The sequence below is a fragment of the Neopelma chrysocephalum genome, unplaced genomic scaffold, assembly GCF_003984885.1.
Source record: "Neopelma chrysocephalum unplaced genomic scaffold, ASM398488v2 Primary Assembly neopelma1_64, whole genome shotgun sequence".
Taxonomy (NCBI): domain Eukaryota; kingdom Metazoa; phylum Chordata; class Aves; order Passeriformes; family Pipridae; genus Neopelma; species Neopelma chrysocephalum.
In genome coordinates, this window is record NW_020897721.1 from 291,695 (window position 1) to 305,536 (window position 13,842).

Consider the following 13,842-nt stretch of genomic DNA (forward strand, 5'->3'; position numbering starts at 1 on the left):
AGGATTATTCCAGTGGAGAAAAAAAATAATACATTTCACATAAATCAATTTATCATGACTCAACTGAAAAACAGTCTTGCTGCAAAGGTTTATTATGAAATAAATAAAAAGTCCATAAGAGAAGTTTGAAAAATCTATTTTATGAAGCTTTAAGATGCATTGGGTAGAATTACCTATGGTTACATTTCAATTTCAAAATAACAAAGTTATTTTGGGCAAGACACTGAAATGCCAAAAGATTTGATTATCATACAGGTGGAAGATAACATTTATGTAGCATTTTCTAACAAATTGTCCCATCAGAGGAATCCTCATATTTACACATTGCAAACATCAGCGAGATTTAAATGATGTCTTGCATTTTGTTTCTTGCTTTTTAAATATGTAGGACCCAGGAATATTATGCAACTGATACCAAAGCCGTGGCCTTCACAGTGGTTATACAGTGTCTGTGCTCCATGGCCCAGCCTCTCCCTGCAATGGAAGCATTGGGAGCAGGGCCAGAGCCTGGATACACTGCCAGTATAGCGAGTCCCTGCACGGAGCTGCACTGCCAAGACACTTCCCGTTTAATTAACTGCTTCTCTGCATCAGTAAGTCCAGTATCCCTGAGATAGGAACCACTGCAGCTGGAGGGGTCAGGCTCTCCCATCGGTACGTACGTGATAACTGATGACTGTCTTGGTATCAGGTGTAAACTTTGCTAAGCCAAGGCTTGAATGTTTTCTGGCTTTAGAACCCACTTAGTGCTTACTGGCAGCAAGTCGTTTCAACAGCGGCTCGTCATAAACCCAGCACTCTCCATCTTCATGGAATAGCTGGGGAAAAAGGAATACCCACATGTAAGCTTTTCATGACTCAGTGCAAAGGAACAAGTGCCGTTGAAATAAAGCTCACCCGTGTTTCCCAGGAGGTCTCGCTCTCCTTCCTGGCCCTGGCCTCGGCTCTCTGCCGCTCCTCAAGCGCGTGCTTTGCAGCCGTGGCCGCGTCGATGTCTCGGATTTTTAAGTTGTAGGTTACATCTTTCCATAAGCTTAGAAAAGAAATTGGAGTGGAGACTGCTTTATAGGAGCAGAGTGCTACAAGTTGTACAAGCATAGCAATGACTAAGAGCCAGTAGTATTTGTTTGAGTCAAAGTAGGTCTCACTTTAGAGAAAGGGCAGAAAAGCTCCCAATATATATTAAGCGCAACTGCAGTGTTTACTGGAGTGAGGAGGCCGTGGTGGAGCTCTCTGGACCTCCCTGAACATTTGGTCCTGATTAGGATGTGACTGAGAACTCCAGGTCTCTTCCCCCTTAGCTCCCCAGCCTGCCTGTACCTGGCTCTGCTGCAGCAAAGGCTCAGGGAGAGCAGAGCTGGCCCTGCACTGACTGGAGTCAGTGCACCCTTAGTCTGTACTGCAAACTGGATCTAAAATAAAACCTTAATTTGCCCAGTTAACTGAAGTTCTTACCAGCGAGACTCAAAGTCGTCTTGGTCCTCCAATTTCCTTACCTTCTTCTTAATTGTAGGCATTTTCTTGGTATCTATAAAGACAGCATTCTCCTAGAGTGGGAGATGAAAAAAAGAAAAAAAACTATTCAGGTCTTTATCTAGACTTTAAATTTATATATCCTCACACTCTAGTATACTGGTTGGCAGGAAAGACATGAAAAGCAGCAATTCTTAAGATTCTGTTTTCATATAAAAGTCAAGCTTCCTTAAGAATAAATGAACAAAGTAACTTCAGGGCTTTTATCTTGAATTCCGCATTCTTTTGGGCAGCCTCATAGGAGGTCCCAACTATTAATGTTTGTCAAAAAAAGAAAAAAAACAAACAAAAAACACAACAGCAAAAAACCCTAACGACCCAAAACCCAACAACCCCCTTCCCCCAAAGCCTTTTAAAGCACAATATTGTGTTTCTGATGAAAAGAGAAAGAACAAAGAAATAAAGCTGTGTTACCCCTGTTGAGTATTTTGCATACATGACCCCATTCCATTCTCCTTCAATGGAGCAGAAGGGTTTCTTGTCATTTGGAGAACTAAAGAGAAACAAACAGTTATTTCTCTGCTGTATTACAGGAACTGAAAGATCCTAAAGGATTAGAACTTTAACCCAGTTGCTTTTCAGTCTGGTTTATAGCAGCCCTTAAAGTATCCATCACCAGTACAAAAGAGATAAGGGTTCTGAAGCAGTTTGCCATGAATTAATTGGATAAACCTTAACAGGAAGCAGTGATAAGAGTAAGACAGGCCTTGCCCAAAGGCTGGATCTGCGTTTGGAGTTAGGAAACTAGTTACAGGCCTTCCAGAAAGAATTAGGGTGGTAAATTTAAGCTTAAAGATGTTTTGCAATCTCAGAGCTACTTTCCCCAGACCACTGGGAAACACAGGTACCAGTTCTCACGTGGCATCTCTCAATGTGTCAAAAGGGATTTAAAACCAAGTTATAAACCTCATTGTGTCAGCATCCACTTACTGACATCACAGCACATCTCCAAGTATGATGGGAATCTTCACTGAATTCTCTGCCCTGGGTGTGTGCACAGGGATTGACCAAAATCCAGCAGAGCACAGGTATCAATAAATATGTCAAAGCCTGCAGCAGAGCTGTGACTGACACACTGTGAACAGCAGCACTCCAAGGCTTGCTGCAGTATTGTATTTTTAGGAGAGGTAGTGATGAAGACGTTTTTGATAACTCGGGAGAGAAAAGTTCTCTCTGGTAATCAGCTGAGGATGTTTCTGAGCAGGACAAGGCAGCACACAGGCCTGTGCAGGCTTCCTCTCACAAATTTGGCTAGAAAACAGCACCCATGACAGGTGATCATGAGGTAAGTTATTGTGTGTTGTCGTATTCAGTATTCTACACTACTGACTGTCCTGGAAAAAATCAGAATTTAAGGAGAAAAAAAGTGATCTGAAGAAACCTGCTTACAAAATTTCAGCTGTAACTCTGTGCTTCTTTCCTCCATAAAATGGTTTTGTGTGGAAGACGATGGAAGCGTTATAACCTGTCTTGGAGCAACTAATACTGCACTCTCCACCAAGTTCTATCCATGGCACAGTGAGAATAGACCTGCAATTATAAGTGTATATACACAGTTAGAAGCTCTTGACTGATAAATATTAAGCATGAAATATCACAAGGCATTAAAAATGAAAACACCAAACAGAGCATTTACTTGCCTTCCATAGCCATTAGGAAAGGTCAAAATATAGTGTTCATCATGATCTAGGCATGTGACACATCCTAGTAGAGAAAAATAAAAATAGATTTAAAAACCATGAAGCAAAATCTCTACAAAACTTCTCATAATGATCTCCTGAAACATGTCATTACAAGCAGGTACCATGAAAAGGAAAGGTGAAGAGCTTTATTTTTCATGGATGCTGAGAATGCCCAGCTTCTGGAGCAGGCAGGGATGGCTGTATTTGTGGGAAAAATTGTGATTTCAGCACACAAGAGTGTGTGCAAGGAATCTCTGATTCCCAGACACATAAGTTCTAGTTGCATAAATTCAACCATTCCTTACATTTAATACGACTTTAAATAATTTATGTAAATTATTCTATGAAAAATTCTAGTTGCAGAATGTAAATCTCTTCTACTGTAAATTTACACACACATACCTTGCCCTATGTTATGAACCCCAATAGACATTCCTAGGAATTTTGACTTGGTCCATATGTGAGCATTGAACTGTATCCTCTTGCTAAAACACTCCGCGTAAAATGCTGAAACTGAAGGAAAAGGGATTAAAAACAGCAGCACAAGACATGGATACTATTGTTTCCAAATCATTCATCAGGAAATATCTCCAAGTGCCTCATACTTATGTGGCAAGAGAGTTTGCAATGAGTTTCTCAGCAAAACAATTTATAGAGATAACTTTCAGCTTTTAAATTTGGAGAGAAAATGAAAATCTCCGATTTAAACCAAGAGCTGATTTTACTGGATCCACCTATACTGGCAAAGTCACTGTCAACTTACTTGGAGGATGGTGAGAGACCTGCTCTGCCACAAAGGTTACGTTGCTTTTACTGACCCAAGGGACTGGTCCTTCCGAAACCGGCTCCTGTGGGACAGGACAGAGGATTTCCATCACTGACAGTGCTTACAAAACACTGGATGCTTCCAAGTGGAGTTGCTTCCATGTTTAAAAGCTTCTAAAAATGTATTGCAGTGATTTTAACGTATTTGTCAGTTTGCTGATGGGGAATAACCCCTTAGTCCTGAAACTATGACGCTTTCTAAAGAATAGTGTTTCTATTCTCTTGTTTTTAAGTATAAATGTATTTATTTGTCCTCAAATAAAACAGTTAAACTGACTCGTGTATAAATCCAACTACAAAATAATATTTAAGTGGCAGAAAGAGTTTTCATTTTTGCTTCTGAGATAGTGTGATCTGCATATTAATAATGATCAGATTGTATGTACCACAAAACCATAACCCAACATTCATTTCCTGTGGCAAAGAATGCAAAGTGCAATCCATGGTTAGAAGCAATGGAAGTACAAATACAACATTGCCTTTATGCCAGGAAATTGGAGTGCAAACATTCACCTCAGAAATTAGAAACATTTGAGCAAATAAATTGGTGGGAAGCAAATTAAATAGAAAAAAATACATGGTTTACATCTGAACAATCACATATTTAATTAGATACACTACACTGAAGCTACATGAAGTATCGCACAACAGCACTTCCCACATCATCATTTACAACTTCCCAAGAAGCCTAAATGAGGAGTCAAAAAATAAAAACAACAATAAAAAACCCACCAGGTTGCACTGATTTAAAAATAAAATTAAAATTAAAAAAAATCAGAACTTTGGAAAGAAAGGAATTCGCAATCAGTGCTATAAAACAGCTCAGGAAAAAAGAATATTTTCAACATTTAAGTTTTCTTGATTTGCTACTTAAAACACAGCACAGGCCATTTCAGTGAGGAAGTTAACAAAGCTTTGGGATTTGCCCACATGCATTCTAGGCACCACAAAACATCCCACAAGGAACTAACCATGTCATCTTCACCTTCGGAGCCTGGCAACACCCAGTGACATCGGAAGATCTCGCCCAGAATGGGATTGTAAGGCTTTTTAGCAACTGACCCTTTTCTTCCTGCATGAAAAGCTGAGAGGTACCATTTAACCACCTGAACCATCCGCTCCTTTGGGTCCTTCTGGTCACTGATGCTACAGGGGTCAAAGGGAGAGAAAAGAAGGACAGGCAAAATGAAACAGAAGCAGGTACCTCAGACACAGGAAAGCTTTCTGGATGCTTGGCTGTTTCACAACCAGGAGTTTGCCTGCTTTGACCATTTTTCAAGTTTATATCAAAACCCAAGCAATATTCTTCAAAACTACCAACTTACTTCAGCCCACAAGGGCCGTAAACATCAGAACTAGTTAATGCTTTACTTAAAAGTCAAATACCTGACAAACAAGTCCGGGTGTGCAAAGAAGTCAGCATACATTTCCAACAGGGACCTTCTTTCCAGAATAAAAGTTGGAAGAACAACCTGAGTGAAGAAAAACAAGCCTTACAGATGAAGGTATTTGAACATCCTGCACACCAGCCAACTGTACTGACTGTAAATAGCAAACAGCCCCCACGGCTCTGTGTGCCCTAAGCTGATTGTGAGCTCAAGCTTAGCAATGAGTTCTGACATATGCAGGTCAGTTGGCATCTTCTATAGAACCCAAGATTTAAGAGGAACTGTTGTTTTACATGTATTCTAGTCCCACTTAGAGCACATCCTACGTGGCTGAGCTTATCAAAAGCTGTTCTTAATCACAGTATCACTGATTATTTAATTGCATCTACATGTCCACTGTCAATTTTCAGTTACAGTCAAAATCTCACTCATGCAGTCACATCCTGTTATGTGTCTCTATCAAGATGAAGGTTAATCTCTTCCCTCCTGCCTCCCAAACACACGGTAGGTTCCATTCCTGTGGATCTGCTGCCTGCCTCACTGTGATCCAGACCACTGCTAAAAGCAGTGTTGATTGCTGTTGCTGACAAGGTCCATGTTCATGATGCTTCTTGGCAGCTTGAGATCAGTAATTTTCAGCTATTCCGGGAATTCCCAAAACAGACACTATTCAGAACTGCCAGAAACTTGCTGCAGTTTGCTTGTGAGCTGCTGGCTGTTTCCCCAGAAAAGTTTTATCTTTTTATCGTCTACTGTGTGTTCCACACTGGACAGTTCAAGTCATCCCCTTAAGGAAACTAATGAGAGGACTGATCTCTCCCACCCTTTTTCAGCCAGGAATTGTTTAAATTTAACCAAGCTGCCTAGAAAGACCAGGACATTGAGAATGCTGTTCATTCAGCCTTCAGACAGACACCAGCACTAATCTCATTCATGAAAAATCCAACCCTTTACTTGCCAGATCTACATGTAGCCTTTCAAAAGACAAAGGCAACTTATTTACTCATTAAGATCCCAATTAAGCAAAGCATTTCACTATATGGTTGCTTCCCCCTTCTATTTATGCTTTATTGAATGTCACCATACTCTGGGATCTAGTAGATCTTTGTTCTAGAAAGCTAAAGGCAAGAGTAACATTACTACTGCACACAGCATTCCTCTTATCCCAGCTTCAGAGGCACTCCAAGAATTAGGTTCAAAGAGAAACTGCCACTTTCCATAGCAAACTACTTTCCCAAGCAGATTTTAACAGCTGGAAATATTTATTCTGCGTTTATTTCTCCCCTTCCAGTAAGAACTTGAATTGAAAAATACCATGCTAAAGACATCACAGCTTAACTAGCTCTTAGAACAAATATGCAGTTAAATTGTTTTGTAACAATGAACTGATTGACTCATAATTCAGGGTTTACTCCCCCTCCCTTCCTCATGAACACCCAGCCAGTTTACCTTGGTTAGATCCATCCCTAATCTAACTTGTGACAGGAGATGCATGATAACACTCTTGTGTTCTTCCACCGATTCTCCTTCCCCATCATCCTCTCGGTCATCGGGAGGATCGAAGAGATCTAGAAAGAACAAATTGCTTTTGTTTCCCTCTAAACCTTCAAAGACAGACTGTATTTAATTAGCATATATAGAGCCATCAAAAACTAAGGTTTTCAAATCCTACAATTCATCAATCTTCCATTAGCAAAGAAACAGTAGATAAATCATTTCAATAAGTACTTTGTCACGCATATATGATCATTCATATATTGACACAGCTTACACACAGATGAACAATCTATCTCCTCACTGGAAGCTCACACAGGCCACTCACCAGTATCATTGGTGCCGTTGGACATGGAAGAATTGAGGGACTCTGTGGTATCTGGACGTTTCATGCTGCTGCCTGTGCTGCTCCGAGTCAGGCCTGCAGCAGGCCCTGAAGATCTAAGGAAGAGTAATACATTCTCAAAATTCATAATTAACTAATTCAGACCAAATTATTATGATTTGAAATTCATACACAAGGACTTCAGTGATAGACATTAATATATGTGCAGTGACAGACATCAGTACGTGTGCTGCACACTAACGCACAGAAACCTTAGAATGGACTGTAGTTGAAGGAATGGGAAAGCCTTCAGCCTCAGCTAACAACACTTGAAGGCAGAAAACAGCTGACTAATCCCTCTTTGAAATGTGTAGCATCTCTTAAAATCAGTTTTCCAATTAACAGAAAAAGAAGAGTAAACAGAGATTTTTGAGGACAGGGTATCACCTTCAAAAATGTCCTTTAGTGAATGTGAGGGGGAATTGGCCGTTTACCAAGGGCTGCACCAAATGCACGTGAAATGCACCTGGTCTCAGATTACAGCTCTGAGCTGTGGCTTCCCAAATTCGGTTTATGTTAGAGTTTCTCAATATTTATACCTGATGGAATGGGAAGGAGCAGAGGAGGAAACTCCTTCCCTCAGAGACATCTGTCTGTGGCCAAGGGAGGGGGTACTCTCGCTGTTACACAAAGGCTTTTTTGCCTCCCCTTTATGTTTTTAAAGTCAGTCAGGGTTAATTGCTTATTTAGCTTCTACGAGCAGGCAAGCCCTGCCCTTGTAGATAAAAACTGCTTTCAGCACACACTGCACACAGTCAGCTACTTACTCCAGACATCGCTTTGGGGAAGAACTGCTCTGGTAGAATTCATCAGCATCATAGAACTCATCCTCACTGCTCGAGTAAGAAAAATCTGGGACTGTATTTGGAGATAGGTTGACATGGCTTGGAGAGGTGAGACTGCTGCTTGGTGCTGATTGCCCACTTCCTGTGGAATATTAAAAATTACAAACTTAACACAAATTCTTTCAAAATCCACCAGCTGTAACTTACAAATAGGATTGTTCAAATCAATAATAACTGATGTGAACTCAGAAAAGGAACTTAAAAAATTTAGAAGCAATAACTATCAGGTTCATACTGCGTTACACTTAACAGATAACAAAAGAAAGGCAAATGAGGAGCACAAAACACCAGTAAAGTTTAAAGACATGCTGTCCCTAATTACTGCAAGATTGCAATGCTGGAGACATGAAGGAAAGCTGGTAATACTCATATGTATTGTGTGTACATGGTAGGGAAAAAGAGCAGGATAACTGATTTTAACACAACACTGAAATAGGTGTTGTTTAAAAGCAAGATGTAGGCCAACAAAAAGTTGTCTTAATAACTAATTACAGGCAGTACATGTTCAGGGTTGTTTTCTGTACTTCAATAAGACAGTTACACAGAACTGTACCTGTACTATTTGGTGTCGGAGTCTGATTTCCAAGCGATGCTACTACAGGTCCCACTGGCAAAGAGGAGGGTCGCTGCTCTGACTTGCACAGCTGAGCAGGTTCTAGGGGATAGTTTGATGTTAAACCCAAAATTCACAAGGAGACTCCACATTATTTCACCTCACCTCCAAAAATTAAATCCTTTTAAAAGCCATTCAGACAGAAAAATATGTGTTTCCATGACTTTTATCTTGCTCCTGCTTTTATTAGAAAATGTGGCATTTAAAAAAAAAGCAGTTATTTAGCTAAAAGGCATTTATATTTCTGAAAAGTATGGTTTCATTTATTCTAAAAAAGTGTGTTAGAAATGTAGCTCAGAGCAAGTGAAAGACATCAGCTTATCCACAGAACCAGAGGCAGATCTACTTGATGGCCGAGGAAGCTCCGTGTCCCTCCCTCTCCTTCCCCTTCCTCTGCTCCCCTGAGGTGACTGTGCAGCACCAAGTGCCTGTGTCACACAGAACCTGTCCCCTCTCTGTCTGGGTTGTAGTTACACCTGCTCTGCTCAGAAATATTTGTCCTGGGGTTGTTCCTGCCCCCCCCTTACCTGGAGGTATGACCGCTTGGGAAGGCATCGCGCTGATCCCCGACGGCTCCAAGGGACTGGGCTGATAAACCGCGTCCACCGGGTTGATGGTGCTCTGAGGCAACAGAAAGAAAAGCACTTTTTTTTTTCCCCCTCAATTAAAACAAATAAAACAAAGCACAAACAGCAAGAACATTGTGAGCACAAGAAATGCCCAAATGCAAGAATAGCGAATTCCTGAGAGAGAGAGCAAAACAAAAACTGACAGTTGAGGACATGAGAAATACTTTCAAAGCGATAATATTTTGATTCTTCACACAGATTTGACACTAAATTGAGCTTGCTACAGATTTGAAGCATCCTATAAAGAATTCTTGTTTCAATGGCCATTAATAAATATTGCATGCAAAGAGTGGAAAGTTGGATGCAAATTATCTGGCAAAAATTAGGACAGGTAATCCGCATTTTTAAAACAATATTTTTTCCCCAAAATTAATTTGTCCAGACCACAGTAATTCAGCCCATAAATCAAAACAAGAATCATCAGCATGTTTACAGCCATGAAATGGCTTTGTTGCCAAAATTCTTCCCAAAGCAAGCTCAGAGTGTTCAGTGCAGCTCCACAGAGGACATTTCAATTCATTTCTGAATGTGGGCACTTGGAAAATGAAGCACCAGGTCAATTCAACACCCAAAAGTCAATGGCTTCAGTGTATGGTCTGGGTTTTTATTCAATGAACCCCTTGGAAATCTAAATTGTGGCGTCTTTTAATCCATCATCTAAGCATTGTTTGTTATGTATGTTTACACACAACCACCAGAACATCTGGGTTGTTAATTGTACAAAAGGAACATAAAACCCTTTTCCAAAAATCTTGCAGTTTAAAACCCTCCATCTGTGTCAGAACTGTGAAAATCTCTCCCTCAGTGTGCTAGGAAATTTAGTCAGTATGTTTATCTCTATCCTCTTTTTCAAATTAATATTTAAAACAGAAGAGCATCTACAACTGCTCTTCCTTCCTTTTAGTCTTCAATTTCTATTTGCATTCAAAGTGACGGAAATGGGCTCATTTTATCCTTCCTCCTCCCATTTTCCTACACAAGGCAGACTTCATTCTTGCCTCCTTTCCTGGTTAACTGTAATTCTGAACTTCATCCTACATTTGGACAATGCTCCCAGACACATGGTGTGATTTCTGGGGCTGTCCTGTGCAGAGCCGGGAGTTGGGACTCGATGATCCTTGTAAGTCCCTTCCAACTCAGGATATTCTATGATTCTAGAAGTCAGTGAAGAGTTTCATTATTTTTTTATAGCATGGGATTTATTTAATTGAAAACAAACTTATTATTCCCTGTTCATCTCTACAAAAAGCTCCATAAAAAAAGGCATAAAAATAGCTTTCTACATTTTCACTGGTGTTACTAACCAATATACAAATAATCCTGTACATATACTGACACTCCACTGTATTCCAGCATAAAATCAATGTCACTTAAATATTAATTCACCTGCTTATGGAATTATGCATGCAACACAGGTCCCTGTCCACAGAGTTCATAGTTTAAAACCGCGATCACATCTTCAGAGTTAAGACTTAAAAATCAAGATTGTCCTATGATGCACAGGATGCTATTGCTATCTCTGCCTCCCTTACTTTTAGGGAAACTAATAATCTGTATTATACAGAACATTGGTGTGACAATGAACCAAGAACCAAGTAACACTGATTTTGTATGCAGGATTGTAACTTTATCCTTAACAATTCCCTGTACTGCAACATGAACTGGAATTTCTTATTGGATATTTTGGGGGAAGCCTTTGTGGGTTAGAAGCAGATGAGGGCAGACCTGAAAGTTTCCTATTCTGAGTTTAATAACAGCTTAACAACCACACAGAAACAAGACTGCCATCTCACCACAGTGTCAAACATTGATCATGTTTCTGCCCAAGTTTAAAGTGAAATCCTGACCTTTAGCCCAAGCTCACGTTGACCTCAATAGCACTGAAATTTTAGTCTTCACCATCACTGATGCATCAGTTAATATATTCTTACAGAAATATTTTTTTTCTCCCCAGAATAAGCCAACCCACAGATAATGAAATTAGTGGCTAATCAAATTCAGACTATATTAAGTTGTAATACCTGTATGAAATTTCTGAGTTGCAGGTGGTCTCTGCCTGTGGAAGTATCTACCTGCATAACTTCTCTTTTCCAGGGCACATCACAGAACCTATGCCCTTACACTAAGACCTGAATTTTGGTACTATCCACAGGGTAGGTAGGTAATCATCTTATTTACAATAAGCATGAAACCAAAATATGTATGTGCATCTTTACCTCAAAGTTCATACCAGAAAACCCTACTGCTAAAGCTGTTTGTAATGGAAAGACAAATAAAGCCTGGGAATTACTGTCAGCTGTAATGAAAACACACCGTGATTTTTACAGTTATGTTTTACTGAAACCAATCTCCTATTAAAAGTATCTGAAATGTACTCAAGTGACAAAAAGAGAATGAAGGAAGAGAAATCACATGTGACCAAAATCAAAAAACGACAGAAGTTACACTAAAAATGCAGAAGTTCTATTGAAGAAGAAACACTGCTTAGACAGACAAAACACAACTCTGCATCAAAGGAGTAGCACTGTAGAAAAGACAAACTACTTGAAGCACACGAAGAACACATCTATTTCCTACACAAAGATACTTCAGATGGAACACAAAACTATTTCTATCTCAGAAATCGCCTTTCATCTGTTCACATGGCAGATTTTTATCTAAGTGTTCAGTCACAACACTGCCATTTAAGACACTCCATATACAGCTGACCACTCTATTTTCTAATGATAAGGGTGTTAGCCAACCTCAGGAGCTAAGGACTCAACAGGAATTTTAACAAGACACTTGAAGCAGTAAATTAGAGAAAGGAAGAAGCATGTTGCAAAGTGAGTGGAAATTCAGGTCTCTGTTCACATGTTCTGCAGAATTAAAGGGAGATAGAGATTAGATTTAAACTTACTATAAGTCCATCTGCGTGCTTCTCCTCATTATTTTGGTCCTTAAGGAAAAAATGTTAAAAATATCAACATAACAATCTTGCATGACTTATCAGTTCTGTGTTAAGCGAGAACAGCGAGTTTCTCTCAGGAATGTTTACATTTTCAGCCATAAAATGTTCCTCATCATGTGATTGAGTAACTAAACTTCAGAAACACAATTCACCTAGTCCCTGCACCTCTGAAGATCAGCATTTTCTGAGGGCCTGTCCACAGAAATACCCATTCTCCACTGCAGAGCACAATTATGCTTTACAAGGTGGGTTCTTCCCAAATAGCTAAAAGCTCCCCCAAATATGGTCTGCAGCACCAATGAGCTCCTGAAACATGAAGTTCTGTTGCTGTGATTAGGACACAGATCAAGTTTTCAAAAGCACATCTTGCTTTAGAAAGACAGATGTGCCCTTATAAGTTAAAAGCTTTTAACTTTTCATTTTTGGTATCCACCAGATTTTAAAATATTAGATTACTTAAAATCCCCAATTTTGGGAGCTTTTTTTGCCTAGAAGCATATGTGAAAGAGCAGGAAACGTATGGAAAACACCTGTCATCAGGGGAAATGACATAAGCAGCAGCCAAGTTAATGCCAATCTACAATCAACATAATTTTAACACTGTACCAGCAACAGGATAAATTTTACTGAACACTAAGCCAAGTCTCTTCCCTCCTGCTGCAAAGGTCATATTAGTAAGTGTATCAATCCATAACTTTGCCCAGTGTAAACCTTAAGACTTATCTGCAGAGTATTTCCCTGGATTTCCAGTTGTTAAAGATAAGAGGAATAAGAGGAAAAAAAAAAGCTGTGAACAGTATTAAGAAATTTGGCACATGCTTGTGTTTTGATGCTTAATACATTATTTCTTAGCTTATATAGTTGGCTCTAGGCTGTTCAAATTTGATGTCTGCTAGTTGACATCTCTTAAGGAAGGCTTCCCATGATAAAAACGACACCATGGGCAAAGAGTTCCACTGGGTTACAAATTGACAAACAAGGAAGGAAGAATAAAACTGGATTCAAAACACGTTTTTTTTTCCAACACATAAAATTTCCATGTTGTGCTATCAATCTCTAAGACCTACAAAATAAACCACGAAGATGCTGCACTGGTACTGACACTTGCTATTCCACCTCAGTAATGCACCATCAGCAGTGTGAAAAAGGTAAGGAAGGCAGAGATGCCACAAAACTAGGCAGGCAAGGCTGCCAGAAATGATGGAGTGAGAAAGAGAAGGCACAGATGCCAAACTAAACATCTAAATTATAGAAGCTGCTTCATAAAACACATATATTTCTAAGACTAAGGTTTACCACATCACTGGCAGATCATTACATGTATTTTACAGCACGCACATCAGCAAAGCTGGACACCTCCAACTGCCATACACACAAAGGGGACAACACAGGGCAAATGCTCCACCTGTCCATCCCACTTGGGTTAATTTGATTGCTTTTTGATAAGCAATGTATGTATTATAACATATTCCTAATTGGCTGGTATTTATTTCATGAC

The 13,842-nt window shown here is 39.6% G+C and overlaps 1 protein-coding gene across 6 annotated transcripts in view; it reads right to left on the reverse strand.

Moving 5' to 3' along the window:
* Nucleotides 1-48: 48 nt before the first annotated feature.
* The window catches only part of OSBPL9 (oxysterol binding protein like 9), a 59,784-nt gene continuing 45,990 nt past the window's right edge, over nt 49-13,842 (reverse strand). For 4 of the 6 annotated variants that reach the window (XM_027683171.1, XM_027683173.1, XM_027683176.1 and 1 more), the window contains 16 exons: nt 12,294-12,332; nt 9,293-9,386; nt 8,706-8,807; nt 8,075-8,234; nt 7,251-7,363; nt 6,878-6,996; nt 5,427-5,512; nt 5,012-5,186; nt 3,979-4,063; nt 3,618-3,728; nt 3,174-3,237; nt 2,923-3,063; nt 1,948-2,026; nt 1,456-1,547; nt 898-1,033; nt 49-818 (listed from right to left, as the gene is read on the reverse strand). In XM_027683171.1, coding sequence (XP_027538972.1) covers nt 744-818; nt 898-1,033; nt 1,456-1,547; nt 1,948-2,026; nt 2,923-3,063; nt 3,174-3,237; nt 3,618-3,728; nt 3,979-4,063; nt 5,012-5,186; nt 5,427-5,512; nt 6,878-6,996; nt 7,251-7,363; nt 8,075-8,234; nt 8,706-8,807; nt 9,293-9,386; nt 12,294-12,332 — 1,671 coding nt within the window. In that variant the 3' untranslated portion in view covers nt 49-743. The remainder of the gene's footprint in view (nt 819-897; nt 1,034-1,455; nt 1,548-1,947; nt 2,027-2,922; nt 3,064-3,173; nt 3,238-3,617; nt 3,729-3,978; nt 4,064-5,011; nt 5,187-5,426; nt 5,513-6,877; nt 6,997-7,250; nt 7,364-8,074; nt 8,235-8,705; nt 8,808-9,292; nt 9,387-12,293; nt 12,333-13,842) is intronic. The other 2 variants (XR_003534196.1, XM_027683174.1) reach the window with 2 other exon arrangements.